The following is a 20,425-nucleotide window of genomic DNA, read 5'->3' on the forward strand; positions in this document are numbered from 1 at the left end:
TAACCTTGTATAACAGAATGAACATTAAATTCTCCAATTTTAGGTTGCGTTTAGTTTAGAGAAACAGCGCAGAAACAATGCCCTTTGGCCCACCGAGTCCGCGCTGACCAGCGATCCCCGTGCACTAGCACTATCCTACACACTAAGGCCAATTCACAAATCATACTGAAGCCAATTAACCTACAAACCTGAACGTCTTTGGAGCATAGTAGGGAATCGGAGCTCTCGGAGAAAACCCACGTAGTCATGGAGAAAACGTACTAACTCCGTACAGACAACATGCATAGTCAGGATCAAACCTGGTCTTTCATGCTGTAAGGCAGCAACTCTATCGCTATGCCACCGTAACTAACCCACAAACCATAACCTCCCCCCCTCTACTTTATCCCCCTCTCTTCTCTGTGTCACACCTAGATATACACCTATTTCTCCCTTTCCCCCCCCCCCCCCCCCCCCCCCTGTCCACTTTCACACATATTCCTTCCTCTGGGTCATAATTTGGCCATCTTCTCTCCTCATCTCATATTTTTCTTCTTTTCACAACTGGCCTACTATATTGCTTTTATAAAAAATGAAGACTACTTTTAGCTCACCTTTTCATTGTGGTTGGATTGCTTCAATCCATTGTAATGGTAAATAGTAAACGATTCTGGAATAGTAGATTCCTGGAAAAACAGTAGAATGGGAGAATTTAACACGAATTTTGCACCAGTTTTCCAAAACAGATATCTTTTGCTTTTGATCATAAAAGTTAAAACGCACAGACAGATACCGTTGATTTCTGTATATAAAAGATATGTTTCATTAAGGGTTAGACAAAAATGCTGGAGAAACTCAGCGGGTGAGGCAGCATCTATGGAGCGAAGGAAATGGGTAACGTTTCGGGTCGAGATCCTTCTTCAGACTGATGTGAGGGTGGGGGGGGGGGGGGGGGGGGGGGGGGGGGGGGGAGGCGGGAAGAAGAAAGGAAGAGGTGGAGACAGTGGGCTGAGGGAGAGCTGAGAAGGGGAGGAGAAAGCAGGGACTACCTGAAATTAGAGAAGTCAATGTTCATACCGCTGGGGTGTAAACTGCCCAAGTGAAATATGAGGTGCTGCTCCTCCAATTTACGGTGGACCTCACTCTGGCCATGGAGGAGGCCCAGGACAGAAAGGTCGAATTCAGAATGGGAGGGGGAGTTGAAGTGCTGAGCCACCGGGAGATCAGGTTGGTTATTGCGAACCGAGCGGAGGTGTTGGGCGAAGCGATCGCCAAGCCTACGCTTGGTCTCACCGATGTAGAGCAACTGACACCTAGAGCAGCGGATGCAATAGATGAGGTTCGAGGTGGTGCAGGTGAACCTCTGCTGCACCCGGAAAGACTGCTTGGGTCCTTGAATGCAGTCAAGGGGGGAGGTAAAGCGACAAATGAAGCATTTCCTGCGGTTGCAAGGGAAAGTGCCAGGAGAGGGGGTGATTTGGGTGGGAAGGGACAAATTCACCAGGGAGTTACGGAGGGAGCAGTCTCTGCGGAAAGCAGACAGGGGCAGAGATGGGAAGATGTGGCCAGTGGTTGGAAATATTTAATTAAGAAATATCACTCAAAGATTAAGATTGTTGCATTGGATATTTACTTAATCTTTATTTTAAGATGTGAGGGTCGCTGGTCAAGCCAGCATTCATTGTCCATCCTTATTGCCCCGAGAAGGCAGTAATGAGCCATTGCTCTCAAGGATCACTGCAGTGCCTCTGGTGAAGGAGTCCCAAAATGCTGTTTCTTAGGGATTTCCTGGATTTATACTTGCAATTAAGGAACAGCTGGAAAGAGTGCAAAGGGATTCACGAGGATGTTGCCAGGACTTGAGGGAGATGTGGGAAAAGGTTGCACAGGCAAGGACTTTATTGCTTGGAGTGCGAGCGGCTGAGGGTATAAAATCATGAGGGGAGCAGATAGGGTGAATGCAGAGTCTCATAACGTCATAGAGTCATACATCATGGAAACAGGTCGTTTGGCCCAATTTGTCTTATCTACATTAATCCCACCTGACTGTGTTTGGCCCATATCGCTCTCAGTCTATCCTATCCATGTACCTGTCTAAATGTTTCTTAAACATTGCGATAATATCTGCCTCAACAATCTTCTCCGGCAGCTCGTTCCATATACCCACCACCCTTTGTGTAAAAAAGTTACCCCTCATGTTCCTGCTATAGGAAGGATGTCATTAAGCTGGAAAGAATGCAGTGAAGATTTATGAGGATATTACGGGATGGTGTTATAGGGAGAGGTTGGGCAGGCTAGGACTTTATTCCTTGGAGAGCAGAAGGCTGAGGGGTAATCTTATAGAGGTATATAAAATCATGAGAATAGATATGGTGAATGCACAGAGTATTTTTCCCCAAGGTAGAGGAATCAAAACCAAGAGGACATGTGTTCAAGGAAGAAGGACAAGATTTAATATAAATCTGAAGGGCAACTCTTTCACTCGGCGTGATGGCCATATGGGATGAACTGCCATAGGGGGTAGATGAAGATGATACTTTTAACAACATTTAATAGACACTTGGACAGATACATGGATAGGAAATGACATTTAACAGACACTTGGACAGATACATGGATAGGAGGGATATGGGTCAAAGGCAGGAAAATGGGACTTAGATGGGGCGTTTTGGTCAGCATGGAGAACTTGGGGTATTGTGCCTGTTTCCATGTTGCATGACTATAATTTATCTTCACATTAGGAATGATGTGTGATTTGGAGAGAAGTTGGCAGGCCGTGGTGTTTTGAGCTGTCGCTGCCTTTGAAAACAGTTTATGGATTTGCGAAAAACTGAGTGTTGCCTAAATGATTAATTGCAGTGCATTTTGTAAATTAAACAAACTGCAACAATAACCTGCTCTCTAAGGAACATGGGTATGGCTGTTAGGGAAATGTCCTTGGCCCAACTATTTTCATTTATTTCACCATTGACCTCCCATCATACAGCTGTGTAATCCCATTCACAGCTCCACAGAAAATAAAGAGGTTCATTCCATATTCAGAAAAGGAGACAAATAGTATTCAGGCCAAACACATGCCAGGCAATATCCATCTCCAGCAAGAGACACTTGATATGATTAGCCTTGATATTCAATGGAATTACTGTTGCTGAACACTCCACCTTCAACATTGACTATAAGCATTGGTTGTGAAAGTAAAAAAATCATTGTTCCGTATTGGGATATATGAAAATAAACACTTTTGAGTCTTGAGATTAGAACTGAGTAACCTACACTAAATAACTAACTTTCTCACATATCCCATTCCTCCATCTATAATGATTCCGGAATAATAGATTCCTGAATACATAATTCTTTCTTTCTCATGGATAAGATATACTGTGACAAATTTCCATATTTCCAGTTCTTGTAGCCATTTCCTACCTTTAGCTAAATGTTCTCATTCATTAATAATGACCAGTGGCAGGTCTGCCAAGCTTTCAAATACTCCGATATTTGTAGAGGGCGTTCCTTTGCCTATAGTATGCATATTTTGCTGCCTGCATGCATATTCTCCTTTGCTCCATCTCTATCAGGTTAGCATATTATTTTGGGTCCTTCTAACCACTTTGCCATAGCTTTATCTGGTTAGCATTTTATTTTTGGCCTGCTTGCTCATCTGCACTTCCTATTGAACCTGAACTGATACCGTACCTTGGTGAATAATGTAGAGTGAGGGTTATGCCAGGTTCATGACGCTATGAATTCTAGTGTAATACACTTCTGCTACTGATTGCCAACAAGTCCTCATGGATGTTCAGTTGCGAGTTGCTAGATCCAGGGACACTTCTATCCCATTTACATTATGGTAGTGTCACACAACATAATGTACGGTGAGGAGGAAGGAACTGCAGATGCTGTAGTAAATCAGTAGGTCAGGCAGCATCTCTGGACAAAAGGAATGGGTAATGTTTCGGGTCGAGACTCTTTTTCTGAAGAGATGCTGCTTGACCCGCTGCGTTACTCCAGCTTTTTGTGTTTATAATATACAGTGTCTTCAGTCTGAGGAAGGGAAGGATGATGATGATCAGGACGATGTTCCGTGCCCATATTGATCAAATGGCACAAGATTTAATGATGACCAGAGTCAATGTTCAGGAGACACTTGTTGGTGGAGCAAATAAACCCTTAGATGGCGAGGAGCCCATTATGGGCACAATGCCCATTAAATATGATTCTGTAAGTACAACTATATCATGCTGTTTCATGGCTAGTATGTGGACAGCTCACTCAACTTCAGCACCAAATATTTGTGAGGACTTTGCCAGGTTGACCAGGCTGAGAGACTTTGCTGTGTCTGAATTCAGGACCTAGATTGATGGTAGGTGATTATATCCTATTTATATTTGTGATATAAAATGTGACAATGAGGGGAACAGGGCGGCAAAATGTGGAAAAAAATGAAGGGGTCTGAATACTTTCTGAATGCACTGTACGTCTTATTGTCTGAGTACGTGTGAATTAAGGTTCTTGGAGACATCAGCATTGTTAGAGACATCAGCATTAAACAATTAGAGTCATAGAGTGATACAATGTGGAAACAGGCTCTTCGGCCCAATTCGCCCACACCGGCCAACAATGTCCCAGCTACCCTAGTCCCACTTGCATGCACTTGGTTCATAACCCTCCAAACCTGTCCTATCCATCTACAACTATTCCTTAAATGATGGGATAGTCCCAGCCTCATCTACCTCCTCTGGCAGCTTGTTCCACATACCCTCTGTGTGAAAGAGTTTTTAAATTTTTTTTTATTTTAATTTTTGTTAGAAGTACAATAATGTGGTACAGCAACACTAATACTTGTTGACATCTTACATTTCATATACAACTTCTTATTTTTTGATTTAATACTAAAGCAGGAATAAGGAAGAAGAGAGTAGAAAAGATGAGATTGACATGTGGTGCGTGAGATAGAAAGATAGGCCGAAAGAAGAAAAAAGAAAGAAGAAGTAGCAGGAGAAAGAGAAGGAGACGAAAAAGAGAAAAGAAAAAAAAAAGAAAAAAGGAGATTGAAAGCTATATACCTAATTTTATGTTCCAGGCCACCCGTCACCTGATTCTGACCCATTTTATTTCTATGGTTGTGTTGCACCATATGCTTGTAAGAAGTCGATAAAAGGAGACCAAATCAATAAGAATTGGTCTGCTTTACCTGGTAGAAGGAGTGGTATTTCTTCCAGATATGCCGTTTCCGACATATTTGAAATCCACATTTTGAGCGTTGGTGTTGGCGCATTTTTGCAAAATTTAAGTATGTTTTTTTGCCATTATTAAACCACAATTAAGAAGAGAATTTTGAAACGTATTTAGCTTATTCCCATCTTCCATTGATCCAAAGATAATCATTTCTGTATTAGGTTCAAGTCTTCTATTAAATAATTTTGTAAAAATTTAATTCCAAAAATTACAGGAGACAAAAGAGTGTGTTATAGTGGCATTCTCAGGTAAGCATTTATCACAGATGGGAGAGATGTTTGGAGTGAAAAAGTTAACCATCGAATTCCTATTACATCTTTTCCCCTTCACCTTGAACCTATGTCCTCTGGTCCTCGATTCCCCTACTCTGGGTAAAAGGCTGTGCATCTACCTGATCTATTCCTCTCGTGATTTAATATAACTCTATAAGATCTCTCCTCATCCTCCTACGCTCCATGGAAAAGAGACCCAGCCTACTTAACCTCTCCCTATAGCTTACACCCCCTAGTCCTGGCAACATCCTCGTAAATCTTTTCTGAACCCTTTCAAGCTTGACAATATCTTTCCTATAACATGGTGCCCAGAACTGAACACGATATTCTAAATGTGGTTTCACCAACGTCTTGTACAACTGCAACATGACCTCCCAACTTCTATACTCAATATACTCAAATTCTTAGGCATTTGATTTTTCGGTTGCAAGTTGTAAAACTGAGAGGTTGCCCTGTGGCTAAAAACAGAAAGCAGCATCAATCATAGTACTTACAGGGACATTGAATAATCATCATATATCCCTTCTGCTTTCATCCTCCTCCTAAAATAATTTTTATCTCTGGTTCTTTATTTCTTTCTTCACAACTTGCCTGATATTTGAAAAGTCAATTTTCTCTCCCTTTCTGTTGCTCTCCAGTTAAAAAAAAAGGTAGGAAAAGTAATGGATTTACAGTTCAACTATAAGCACTGCTTGAACAATAGTCTGAACAAAGGAGGAAAGGAAAGGGAATGTGCAATTCTGTTGATAAGTGCAGGAAACAAGACAGGTTAGTGTAAGCAACACTGCTTGAGCAGATTGCGCAGGAAGTTTAATGCCGAAATGGAGAAAGGTATTTTTAGTCTTGACAACAGATGGATGAATATCTGGAATGTAGTGAACTATCTCTAACCTCAAAATTAAATGGGATGTGAATTTAATAAAAACGGATGTGACGACCAAGTGATGGTAGCAAATGGAGCTATATTTATACTAATAAATAACTATCATTTCCCCATGAGGCCTTAAATCATACATCCCTTGTTTATTATTTTAAGTTATGAACTTACAAAGGTTGAAGATTTATTTTGTTGGCCTTTTGATGTCAATTTCCAATTGTGAAGTTCTACTATTATTAATCATACCACATATTGTGTTGGTTCAAAAGGCATCCTTTCTCAGAGACAGTATATGCACAGATTAAAAAAACATATCCCTTGGAATTAAATAAATAATTGTCATTGTTGACAATCTCAAAAAGTGAAAAGGCTTAATTTTTGCTCAATGCTTGAAAAAAGCACCATCATTATTTTTCACTCTTGTTGATTCCCACATGCTTCAGAATTTGCAATGTCCACAACACAAAGTAGAATGCTGAAAACTGCAAATTCAGAAGCTCCCCCCCCCCAAAAAAAATAAAAATAAGCATGGAAAATCATTGGTTCGTTCAGCCAAACTCAATAAGCTTTCTTTAAAGAAGTCAGTTTCAGCTGCAACAATTCAGAATGAACAAGGGTATTGTGGGGGCGTTGTGGCAAACAGTGCATGGTGAAGAACACCCATTGTCAAAGGGGCATAAAGATTGCTCCAGGAAAGGATCAAAGCAAATGCATGTAAGGTCAACTCATCAAGATAAAACAATGGGCTCCATGGTTGAAATAACTTAATGCAGGGGTTCCTTTAAAGGAGCCCTTTGTTAACCATAATCATGCTAAAGCTGGAGAATTAATACCTCCTTATATGTTATAACATCAAGAGTGGCCATCTTTAGCTCTCACTGGCGCAGGCGGCACAGTGGCACAAAGGCAGAGTTTCTGCCTTACAGCATCAGAGACCCGGGTTCAATCATGACTATGGATGCTGTCTGTATGGAGTTTGTACATTCTCCCAGTGACCGCGTGTGTTTTCTCCGGATGCTCCGGTTTCCTCCCACACTCCAAAGACATATAGGTTAATTGGCTTCTGTAAATTGCCCCTAGTGAGTAGGATGCAAAACTGGGTTAACATAGAAGTAGTGCACGGGTGATTGCTGATTGGCATGCATTTGGTGAGAAGAGGTGTCCAGACAGAAATGTCTGAGAGTGGGCTCAACTGGGGAGATCTCGAAAGAACTGCCAACAACCGAGTGAGGTGGAGGACATTTGTCAATGGCCTCTGCTCCCTAGAAGAGCAAAGGGCTTAAGAAGTAAGAAGATGGATTTGGTGGACCAGAGGTCTTGTTTCCATGCTGTACCTCTAAACTAAACTAAAGATGCCAGCCATTTTAATTCCTCTTCCCATCTGTCCTCAGCTTCCACCACTGCCAGGGAGAGATCAAACAAAAACTCGAGGAAAAGTACTTCATATTCTGCCTGGGTAGTCTGCAATCCAATGGAATGAATATTGAATTCTCCAATATCAGACAACCTGAACCCCTCTGACCTCTCTCCTCCTATTCACCTTTTTCCCCTCACACCTCCCTTCTTCACACCCACAGCTCCCTATACCTTATTTATTTTACCTTCCCCCCCACACAGCTACCACACTCTTCCCAATGGATTCCCTCTCCACCCTCCCCTCACTGCTCACTAATCCCCTCCATCATTTGCATCTGCCATCATCACTCCACTTGGTTCCATTTGTTATCCTCTTCTCTTATTAGATGCCAGAATCTGCAGCCTTTTGTTGCCTCCACCTATCACTTCCCCTGCCTCCACCATACTTCCCAATCCCACTTGACCAGCGTCTATGTCCCCTCGACTCTTTCAGTCCAGATGAAGGGTCCCCACCAGAAATGTTGGCTCTCCATTTCCCTGCAGGCCTGCTCAAGGGCATTTCATAACGCCAAATCTGATTCAATTGTAAAAGTATAATCATTCAGGTTTCTCTGCCAATGAAAAAGTAATTATATACATCTTTCTAATTCCATAACCCACAAAATTCCACATGGTCCCTCACTAATTTCAGCACATTTTGATTGATTGCTGCTTCAAAGAAACTTCAAGATTAAGTCTTGAGTTATTGACAGATACCCATGTTCTGTCTACAGCAGAATTTGACCCTTAGTCCTTGACCATTACTCATAGCAATAGTGCCCATACCAGCTGGTAAAAATATTTTACTTGGAGATTTAAGTCTGTCCACGAGAAAGGCAAAATGATGCAAGTTCCATTGCACTGTATCTCAGTCAGCATGGTGCTATTGCTTGCCCTCTCCCAACTTATGCACAGACTGTGTAATCAAAATTGAGCAGAAAATGGACAGAAATCTTTAGGAAAGATGTGTATATGAAAATCGCACTGAAATGCTGTGAACCTGAAAGGCTAAAATAGCATTAAAAAAAGATGCAGATGTTATTATCGAGCTCATTAATCAAGTTATTCATCTACCCTCAATTCACAACCGTACTGAGAAGTCAGGAAATAGGTCACTTCATTCTCTTTTTAACAGGGAATCCTGGAATCGCGATTTGCTTGGATAGCCCACAAAGCAACGTTTTTTACTGTATCTCGGTACATGTGACAATAAAAAAACAATACTAATCCTGCATTCGAGGAAGGTGCTAACAAGATGGGGGGGGGGGGGGGGGGGGGGGGGGGAGGGGGAGGTAGTATTTTGCCAAAGAAAATTCTTGATATTTATTATTTTACAATTAATCTGCAATTTGTGGATTTTTGCATCTGAAGGAATATATTATGTGTAAGGCAGTCACTAGGCTCAGATTACCTCAGTTTCCGCTGAAGCATGTTCCCTAGAGTGTTAGAACCCCCAACGACAATGAAAGTTTTAAAAACACAGCATGTTTTTCTACTGGCAGTGTATTGGGAATTCAGCAACATTCACCTCAATAAATGAATGCTATAATTGATTGCTAAGGTATGATGGTTGATTTTCCTTATGTTTTTTGGTTCAGCGGGTTCTCTTTCTCCTCCCTACCGAAGCTTCAAACTCTTTTCAATTTTGCACCTGCTAGATCAGAGCATTAACATCATCTTCGGAGTGATCAAATGTAAATATATGATTTAAAAATGCTGCACAAACATTATTTTGTTGAAATATGAAATCAGACATTTTACCTGCTCAGGAAAAAATTCTTGTAGAAATGTTCCCAATAAAATGATGCCTAGTCCTTCTGGGTCTAATTTGTTCTTCATAATATTCACACTGAAATAGAGAAAACACTCCATTGAAATAGTCATACGAAACATCTTATGCAGACTCTAAACAGAAATTCTGTTCATCGTTGTACATAATATACAAAGGCATTTGGAGTTTAACAAAACTAAACCAAGTGATGCTAGAGATGTCCTACGTTTTTGGATACTTTTTTCATGGAAGCAAGAATGCCAAAGCTTTAGAATGTTTCCACCATTGTAAGATGCAAATCAGAAGTCTGATGGTGTGTACTCTCCACATACCTGGAAGAACATCCCATTGCATGTTACCCATCCAACACCTTGAATAGTTATTCCCACCACCATGTGTGTGCATATTCTATAAGATGCCATGCAGTGGCTCTCCAAGGCTTCTTTGACTGCACTTCCCTACAACACCAAAATCTAGAAGACAAGAGGAACCAGGCTCAAGGTATATCACGATCTACAGTTCCTACTGAGTCACTCACATAAGAATATAGGACGAGTAGATCATCCAGCCTCTCATGTCAATGATCATGGCTGATTTTCTACTGTACTGCTACTTTCCTGCACTAATCACTTGATTCCCTTAATATCCCAAAATCTTTCCATCTATAATATGCTCACTGCTTGAGCCTTCAAAGCCCTTCACCTTTCAAAACTTGCTTATCAAGAATCTATTTACCTCTGCATTAATAAAATTTGAAGCCTCTGCTTCCAAAGTTGATTTGTATGGCTGTCAGGGGTTATGGAGAGAAGGCAGGAGAATGGGGTTAGGAGGGAGAGATAGATCAGCAATGATTGAATGGCGGAGTAGACTTGATGGGCCGAATGGCCGAACTCTGCTCCTATGATCAAATGTCCTTTGAAGACAAAAATTCCAAAGAGTCATGCCTCTGATAGAAACAAATTCAACTCTTCTCTGTCTTGGGATACAGATCAAACAAAGACACAAAAAGCTTCAGTATCTCGGTTGGTCAGGCAGATCTTCGGAGATCAAGAGTAGGTGATGTTTCGGGTCGGGATAGAGATCTGCAGATACTGAAAATATTTAAGCTTTCAGGCCCATTAATTTCTATCATCTTTTTATCATACTTTCTTAAAGGCAGGCTCCCTACCCATAAGGCAATAAATTGATCCTATCCTATAAAACAGCTTGTTCTATATTTCCAGTCAGAAAAAAGGCACTGACCTGAATCATCATCTATCCATGTTCGCCAGGGATGCTACTCAACCCGTTGAGTTACTCCAGCACTTTGTGTCTTGTTTTGTAAATCAGTTCCCCGTTTCTGAAATTCCTTGTTTCTACATCTTGTTCTGCAGTTTGTTTCTCCACACACTAATCTAAAATATCCTGCTTGAAAAGATTCCTTCACAAACACTGGATTCAAATTTCCAAATGGTAGTATCTTGAACACAGCGATGACATTGCATGAAGAAAGTGGAGAAGAGCCTTGTTAGTGATGCTCCCATTCTAATTGGACAGAGCCTGAACAAGGAGCTGAGGGGGCCAAGAGTGTGAAGCTTGAGGGACTTTGACCATCATGGATTTGTTTATGTGAATATTGTTATAAAATTGCTTCAACTGAACTTACTTACTAGCAGTCAGATGGCATAAATCAGAATAGGAAATTAAGAGGCAGATCTTCAGTTTAGTTCATTGTCACGTGTACCGAGGTACAGTGACATTTCAGGTACAAGTACAATTTCTTGATTAATACGAGTGTCAAAGATTATGGGGAGAAGGCAGGAGAATGTGGTTAGGAGGGAGAGATAGATCAGCCATGATTGAATGGTGAAGTAAGCTTGATGGGTCAAATGGCCTGATTCTGCTCCTATCACATATGAAAAGCTTTTGTTGCGTGCCATCCAGTCAGCAGAAAGACAACACATGATTACAATTGAGCCATTTAGTGTATAAGATACATGATAAGGGAATAACATTTAGTGCAAAGGATGATTCAGTTGCCTGATAACAGCTGGGAAGAAATTGTCCCTGAATCTGGATGTGTGCATTTTCACACTTCCATACCTTTTGCCCGATGGGAGTGGGGAGAAGAGGGAGGGGCCAGGGTGTGACTCGTCCTTGAATATGCTGCCGGCCTTGCCGAGGCAGTATGAGGTATAAATGGAGTCATTAGTAGAGAGGTTAGTTTGTGTGATGGTCTAGGCTGTGTCCACAATTCCGGCCTTCAATGGTGGTGTCGTCTGCGAATGTGAAAATTGAATTAGATTTGTACATGACTGCACAGTCAGGTGCACAAGGAGTAATAAGGGGGCTGAGAACTAGGCGTTCATAGAAATACACCTTCAGAAACTTATTGTGGAAAACAGAGGTAGAAGGTTGTTAACATGGAAACATATGTTATAGGAGGCAGAGTAGGATAAATTCCTAAAGGCAATGAGATGAAAAATAATGATGAAGATACAGAACAAGTGTAATAATAATAATATAATAAATTTTATTCATGGGTGCCTTTCAAGAGTCTCAAGGACACCTTACAAAAATTTAGCAGGTACAGGAAAAACATGTAAGGGGAATGAAATAAATAGTAGAGACATGACTAGTACACAAAGTAAAGACAGAATACAATTCAAAACACAATATGAGGCAATTAATGCACAGATGAAAAGGGAGGGGAACGTGGGGCTAAGGATAGGCAGAGGTGAAGAGATGGGTCTTGAGGCGGGACTGGAAGATGATGAGGGACACGGAATTGCGGATCAGTTGGGGGAGGGAGTTCCAGAGACGGGGAGCTGCCCTGGAGAAGGCTCTGTCCCCAAAACTGCGGAGGTTGGACTTGTGGATGGAGAGGAGACCGGCTGATGTGGATCTGAGGGACCGTGAGGGTTGGTAGGGGGAGAGGAGGTCAGTGAGGTATGGGGGGGGCAGATGGTGGAGGGCTTTGTAGGTGAGGATCAGGATTTTGTAGGTGATCCGGTGGGAGCTGGGAAGCCAGTGAAGTTGTTTGAGGACTGGAGTGATGTGATGCCAGGATTTGGTGTGGGTGATGAGTCGGGCGGCTGCGTTCTGGACCAGTTGGAGTCGGTTGATGTAGGTGGAGCTGATGCCAAGGAGAAGTGAGTTGCAATAGTCCAGTCGGGAGGAGATGAAGGCATGGATGAGTCTTTCAGCAGCGGGAGGTGTGAGAGAGTGTCCGAGTTTGGCGATGTTGCGGAGATGAAAGAAGGAGGTTTTAATGACATGGTGGATGTGAGGCTCAAGGGAGAGGGTGGAATCAAAGATCACGCCAAGGTTGCGGGCCTTGGGAGGTGGGGAGACAGTGGTGCCGTCGATGGTGAGAGTGGGGTTATTGATTTTGCTGAGTGTGGCTTTGGCGCCTATGGGGAGGAATTCTGTCTTATCGCTGTTGAGTTTGAGGAAGTTATGTTGCATCCAGGTTTTTATAGCTGTACAAGTGTAGGGTAATGAGGAAAGAAAGTTAGGTGGGTTGCAAGAGACAGCGTATCCTCCAATATCTTTGATAAACTTGAATGTTTTGCCTACACTGTAGTGGCAAAATGATATGAAAATATAAAAATGAGAGAAGAAAATATGATTTACAGGAGGCCTTTCAAATTATCTTAATGTATTGTGGGAGGAAGCAATGAAGTAATAAAAATTATGTGAGAGCTGACCTTTGTGGAGAAACATCCACCCGTGATAGTGGTGCCAAGCTTTAGAAACAATCCACTGCAAATACATTTTTAAGTGTTGTTTCTGAGCTAAAGTAAGTGTTAATAAAAAATGGAAGGAAAATCCAAACATCAGGATTGCCAAGAATAGTCAATTTCGAATTGATGCAAACATGTCTGGCTTTATGTGTACAGTAAAATCAAAGAGTAAAATAATCACATTGCTCCAACTATAACCACAGTTCAAATCTTAGCTCATGGTTCCTGATCTGTCTCTCCATAACAGTGGTGCCAGAATTAGACTGAAGTTGGCTCATTTGCCAGCATAATCTGGTACTATTCAAAACTACTTGCTTTGCATCGCCTTTTTTGGGAGAAAAACTCAGATCAGGTCATTCGTGCTTAACTTCTTATGCAAGCAAAGACAGAGTAAAATCCAGAGATTCCACTTGTCAGCCCTTGAAAATTGTACTGCATTGCTCAAGGGGAAAAAATCCACTGATTATGTAGATATGCCCTGAATATATTTCTCTTCCAACAGGACCTTAATTTTAATACTTGAAATCAAAAAAATGGAGCAATAGTTGGAAGGTAAGCAAGCTGCATGCATTGATTAAATTATCTTACAAGAACAAGACCATGACAATAAGCAATCATAGGCTCAAAGGCATAACTTACATTGCCCTAAACTTTGCTCGCCCTCTCCCTCCCACTTCCCCTCCCTCCCCCCACCTCCATCCCCTCTCCACATCTCTCCCCAACCCCCTCTCTCTCCCCCTTCCCCCTCCCTTCCCCCCTCCTCTCCCCCCCCCCTTCCCACCGCTCTCTCCTCCCCAATCTCCCCCCTCCTCCCTCCTCTCCCGCCCCTCTCCTCTCCTGCCCCTATCCACCCCCTCTTCCCCCCCTTCCCTCCACACACCCCCCCCCCCCCTCGTCTCTCCCCCCGTACTCTCCCTCCCCCCCTCTCTCTCTCTCTTTCTATGTCCCACTCTCTCTGGTACCTCTCTTTCTGCCGTCTCTCTCTCTCTCTACCCTCCATCTCTCTAGACTCACTTGCGAGGTGGGGGCTATGCGTCAGTGGATAAGGCAGGTATGGGGTAAATCAAGCCAATTAATAATATTATGGTTAATGTGCGTGGGGGGTGGTTAGTGTGTGTGTGTGCGTGTGTAGATGCTGCAGGCCGCCCCCCCCCCCCCCCCCCCCCCCTCCGGTTTAGTGTAATCTTAAAGTTCACTGGCCTCATATCTTTAATTTTTTACAACCTTTAAGGTTTCAAGGATGTTTTTACTGCCTATTATACATTTAACCATCACTGCCTCGACAATTATTACATCGACCGATAACCTCAATATAAACTATTTCCGATGTTCACTTTGGTACAAAGATTGCTGCAGAGCTAAACATTTTATCCTTAGAAATTCATGTTTTCTTGTTCTTTTACAAGTCATTCTCATGTTTACGGAATTTGTTTCAGCAGTTGTATTTGTGCATAATATGTTTTGAGGATCCGGGAAATTCAACTGTTTAGAATTATAATATTATCATACCTTAATCTCCATTGGAAACATTTGCAGTTTCATATGCTTTCCAATCCCAGTTGGACGGACTATCAAATTATTTGTACAAAAGATTGTACGGTTATCAAATTAGTTGTCCCTATTTGTGTTCCCTCCAACTATAGATATCTTAAATGTTCAGAATTATATGTCAATTTATAAAACTAACAATAAAAGCTCGAAGGAGCTGAAAGAAAACTGATACGGAGCCCAATGAGCTAACAATTTTGAAATCGTGGCCTGTAATACAAGGCAACACGAGTAGAGGAGTATGAACTTTCTCTTAAGTTAAGGAATGTGTGCACCAATTCTTCCAACATTTCTTTTTGTTATATTCAAAACAATTAGGAAGTTCGATTCTGGTTAGAAATAATGTTGTATTTGTACAAGAAAAGGAACTATAATTATACATTTTAGTCAGTCAGGAATGAAATATATAAATAAGAAAAAACATAATTTTGTGTTACACTTTATAAATGAAACATATTTTAAAGTAGAGAACACTTACTACTCAGGTTCCGACACCAAGTCCAAGGCTCTCATCACATCCTCCAGTAAAGTGTCTGGAATAAATCCATTATCTGTCATGAAACAAAAGAATTGGTGATTTGATAACCTCAGAAAATCACTAAAGAAGGGCACACCATTACGGACTAGTTTATCATCTTGTCAGAACAGATAAAGATCAGAAGATCAATATTCTGAAGCTTAGTAATTTTGCTTGCTACATGTTGCAAAGAAATGCAGTGTCAAACATTTAGAAGCATTAAGAGTCAAACTACACAGTATGGAAGCAGGCCCGACTTGCTCATGCCACCCAAGTTACCAAACTAAACTAGTCCCATTTGCCTGCAATTAATAATTAATTAGAAATTTGATTTTGGCTCTAAATGTACCTTTAACTTGAACTATTCAAGGAATAATCCTATGTAAAAATTCAGAATCAATGTAACATTATCTTTCAGATCACAAATGGATACCATTGAATTAAAAATCTGCAGGAGCCCTCGAGTCATACAAAAATAATCAACTGCCGGTTTCCAATAATTGATTTTCCTACATCTGATCCATTGGCAATCAACATTTATTTTAATGTTAAGATTACATTAGCTCATCCCTACTCTACAATCCAAAAACTATATTATGAAATTAAGAATTACCAATAGAACTGTGCAACAAGCACACCATCAATAATAATTGCTTGCAATGATCTGGTCAAATTAAGTTAACTTCATGTGTGTAAGAGGGAACTGCAGATGCTGGAGAATCGAAGGTTACACAAAAAAGCTGGAGAAACTCAGCGGGTGCAGCAGCATCTATGGAGCGAAGGAAATAGGGGGTTTCGGCCCGAAACGTTGCCTATTTCCTTCGCTCCATAGATGCTGCACCCGCTGAGTTTCTCCAGCTTTTTTGTGTAACCTAAGTTAACTTCATGATTGTTGAGCTCCCAGTTGCTAACCACTAACTCCCCTTCTCACTGACCTTTCTGTCCTGGGCCTCCTCCATTGCCAGAGTGAAGGCCACACACAAACTGGAGGAACAGCACTTCATATTTTGCTTGGGTAGCTTATAACGGTGGCATGAATGTCGAATTCTCTAATTTTAGGTAACTTCTACAAACATCTTCCTCCCAAAAAGTTTTATTTATCAAGAGTCAATTTAATTGTCATTTGGACCCCTTGAGGTCCAAACGAAATGCCGTTTCTGCAGCCATACATTACAAACAAAAAGACCCCAGACACAACATAATTTACATTTTACATAAACATCCATCACATCGCTGTGATGGAAGGCCAAAAAAAAAACTTATTCTCCACTGCACTCTCCCCCCCCCCCCCCGATGTCAGAGTCAAAGTCAAAGCCCCCGGCTGGCGATGGCGATTGTCCCGCGGCCATGGTGTGAGGTCGCACACCGGGTCTTGGTGTTAGAGCCCCCGGCGTGCGCTCGCAGAATCCCGCAGCCATTCCAAGCCGCGCGGGGCGGTGATGTTAGGCCTCGCTCCAAGAGCTCTTCGACCCCGCAACTCGGGCGGGAGAAGTCGCCGTTGCAGGAGCCCTGAAAAGCGGTCTCCCTCCAGGGACCCGCGGGCTCCCGGTGCCGCCGTCCGCAGACCCGCAGTTGCAGCCTCCGAATCATCAGCAGCAGCGCGTTCCACCACCGCTCCACCCGCTCTGGACTCGGCCAGCTCCGCGACGGTGACAGTGAGTCGTCGGCACCAGAGTCCCCGGTCTTCTTCCTGTTGGAGGCCGCTCCTCATTGCAGCCCCAACGACAACGGAGACCCGACAAGAAAAGGTCGGGTCTCCCATGCAGGGAGAGATTTAAAAGTTGCCCCCTCCCTCCCACCCCACCCCCACCCCCCCCCCCCCCCCCACCCACACACCCACCCCAACAAAAAATAACAAAAACTACATATAAACATAGACAAAAAATAATAAAAACGCGGACGGGCTGCAGAGGCCGCTGCTGACGAGAGTCGCGCCGCCTATCCTCCTATCAAATGCCACAAGACAGTTTTCTGTTATAAAGAACTTTATAAACATAAGTTGTTCTATCCCCTCACAGATACTGAATAAAACCTTCGCGCATTTATATTTTTGTTTCAAATTGTTATTTGGCCTTTTAGTATGTGAGACTGATTTCAATTGAAGTTTATGAAGGGTTCACAATAGTAAAATAAAATCAGTCTTTTATGTTAGTTATTTCCATCATTCCCACTGTCAAACTTCCTGTTTTCATTTTTATTTTATGATTAATAATTGGCAATGAGGAGTTAAACGGTAGAATCATTGAAAATTATGACACAGGAGGTGGCGATTTGGTAGTTTCCATGGCAGTAGTTTAACTGCAGTATGTGGTCAGCATCTGGTGTTCTTTAATGGAATTGTATCAACTTACATCAATATCCCGATGCTGCTGTTTTGCAGCTGGATAGCTCCAATGTATATCTTATTTACCTTGTTAATTCTTTTAGGGGACCTATATCTTCAAAAATAATTGAATAAGGACCTGGCATTATTTGGGCCCTTATTCAGTTATTTATGCCCTCCAGCCCAGAGGAAGGGTCTAGACCCAAATGTGAGACTGCATTTTCTTCCACACATGCTGCCTGACCCATTTTTTTTTTTGCTCTGGATTCTAGTTTTTGTAGTATTTGTGTACCCAAGCACTTCATGTTTTTAAATTGTGGATAAACAGCAAGATGTGAAACTAGGATGCGACATCTGCAAATTAATCTTGGCTATAATGGCGAAGACATCAGGGCATGCTGTCTGGAGGCTGTTAACCATGGCTTGCAGCTCCTCCAGTACGAGCCAAATTTCTGCATAGGGTAGGTTGTAGGCTGCAGTTATGATGACTGTGAATTCCCTTGGGAGGTAGGAGGGGCGGCATTTCATTAGAAGATATTCCTGGTGCGAGAGTGGGACAAGACCGCCACTTCTGAGCACTGCGAAGAGCTTACCATGAGACAGACGCTGCCGCCTCCCCCTTTACCCGATGACGCCGTCGGGTCCATCCAACGGATCGAGAAACCTTCAGTCTGGAAGGCTGCGTCTGAAGAGCTGGAGGTAAGCCATATCTCTGTGAAACACAGTATACAGCATTCCCTCATGTCCCTCTGGTTAAGCAATCTTGTACTAAGTCCTCAATCTTATTTTCTAAGGACTGTACATTTGCTAATAAAATGTTTAGTCCCCTACGCTTCATTCTTACTTGTAGGCTGCCCTGACGCCTATGTTTTAAGGCAACATAGAGGCCCACTCGTTACCTCTAGGTACTGTACTCATTGTTAATGTAGGTCGTGGATTAAATACAGATTAAAGAGCTACAGATCAAGTGTTAGAACATTAATGTCACCAGATGTCATTTATAATCAGTACCGCAAAAAGGTGAGGCAGAGCACAAGTTTCACAATGCTCAAAATTTAAAGCTCTGTAATTTCAAAGAAGCAGATATCTGGTTATAACCAGAAGAATCAACTAGGATGTACTTTTGAAAGATTGGTTTATTTTACAAGTCTTCTGCCACTACATTCACACAGATCATCAATGCACTCACTTAAAAGAGAACACGTTAAAATGTAATCTTAAGGTTTGCTTATTAAAATAAAATGGGAGAGTCAAGGACCAGAGGACATTGTCACAGATTAATGAAGTTCCCACTTAGGCTGCAACGATGATGATTTTTTTCCCTCAAAGGCTTAAGCCTTTGAATTACTGAAAACGTAATCCTTGAATATATTGAAAGTGAATAGTTTTAATTGGTAAGGAAATCAAAGGTTATGGGGATAGGGTGGGAATGTAGATTTATTAGATCGCACAGCAGGCTCGATGGGTTGAATGACTACCAACTGTTCATATTCTTATGATCTATGATATGTACAAATTACTACCAACTTTCAGAAGATCTGCCCAATACTTAGAAAGGATTTCAACTTGGTAACATATGAACTAAGGATTAATAGTAAGATTAAACGAGAACTTACCAGTTCGAAGTTTGATCATTATTTTATGAGGAGTACCTTGAGGGAATACGTGAAGAACCCCGCCAGGACGCATGAGTGTCATTCTTCAAAGCAGCGGTGTGAAATCACCGATAACTGTAATGACTGAACATAGTAAGATTAGAGAAGAAAATACCAGTTGAGTATATGATCAAGGGTGGGAGCGGAGGGCACGTATTCCCTCAACGTACTCCTCATAAAATAACGATCAAACTTCGAACTGGTAAGTTCTCGTTTAATCTTACTATTTTACTTCGGAGTCACGTGAGTGACTACGTGAAGATTTCAAAGCTCTGTGATTTCATGCCGTGGAAACGAGTCCATGCATCGCATCTGCCTTAATTGACTGTGGGAGGAATTGTGTTAACATGTTTAGACATGAATCAAACATTGAAATCCATGATAAATTGTTAACAACAAATTATAGCCCCTATTTATGGGGTGAAATTATATTACAGAACTTAAAATTGGCTCTGCAAGTTCCAGTTTAACTACTGGTTTGTGGTAGAATAGTTGGAATATTTTCCCCTGATCCATCCTGCTGTCTCGAGGATTTGGTTCATTGGTACATCCAACTCCATAGCTGCCGATGTAGTTGCAGCCCTGGTGGAATAAGATTTGAATATGTTAGTATCCACCCCGGCTGTTGTTAAAACCTGTTTCAGACATCTGGAAATAGTTTGAACTGACACTTTTTTGTGGGTTTGTTTGTGGCTGATTAGTAGTGCCATCTCATAGCCTCAGATGTTTTTGGTGTTCTCCATATAGAACAATAATTGTCTTATTATACAGAGACGATATCTGTAGGGTAATCCCTAAATTCTATTTTGAGGCCTGATGATCCCGGTCTGTTCTGTTTGACTAATTCGTAATATGAAACGTTATATTCCTGTTGAAGAAGTCATATAGTCCAGCCTTAACTTATGTACGACTGTACCCTTAGTGCCGTGATCAAAGCCATCAGCATGACTGTTTTGTGCGTCAGTCTTTGCAGGGACAGAGCTGTTGCTGGAGACCAATTCCTTAACAACGTTAGGGCAATACTCATATCCCATTTAGAGAGTACCTGGTTCTTGGGGGATTGATATTAAAAATTCCCCTCATAAGTTTGGTTACCAGGGGTGAGTCTCAACAGAATGATGCTCTGAT

At 41.9% G+C, this 20,425-nt stretch overlaps 1 protein-coding gene across 1 annotated transcript in view; it reads right to left on the reverse strand.

The window, feature by feature from the left end:
* mindy3 (MINDY lysine 48 deubiquitinase 3) overlaps positions 1–20,425 on the reverse strand; it is a 118,465-nt gene that overhangs the window by 11,750 nt on the left and 86,290 nt on the right. The window contains exons 12-14 of the mRNA XM_055655784.1: positions 15,281–15,353; positions 9,520–9,607; positions 594–665 (exon numbers count right to left, since the gene is read on the reverse strand). Of these exons, the coding sequence (XP_055511759.1) occupies positions 594–665; positions 9,520–9,607; positions 15,281–15,353 (233 nt within the window). The remainder of the gene's footprint in view (positions 1–593; positions 666–9,519; positions 9,608–15,280; positions 15,354–20,425) is intronic.

The sequence above is a fragment of the Leucoraja erinacea genome, chromosome 2 (genome assembly GCF_028641065.1).
Source record: "Leucoraja erinacea ecotype New England chromosome 2, Leri_hhj_1, whole genome shotgun sequence".
Classification (NCBI taxonomy): Eukaryota; Metazoa; Chordata; class Chondrichthyes; order Rajiformes; family Rajidae; genus Leucoraja; species Leucoraja erinaceus.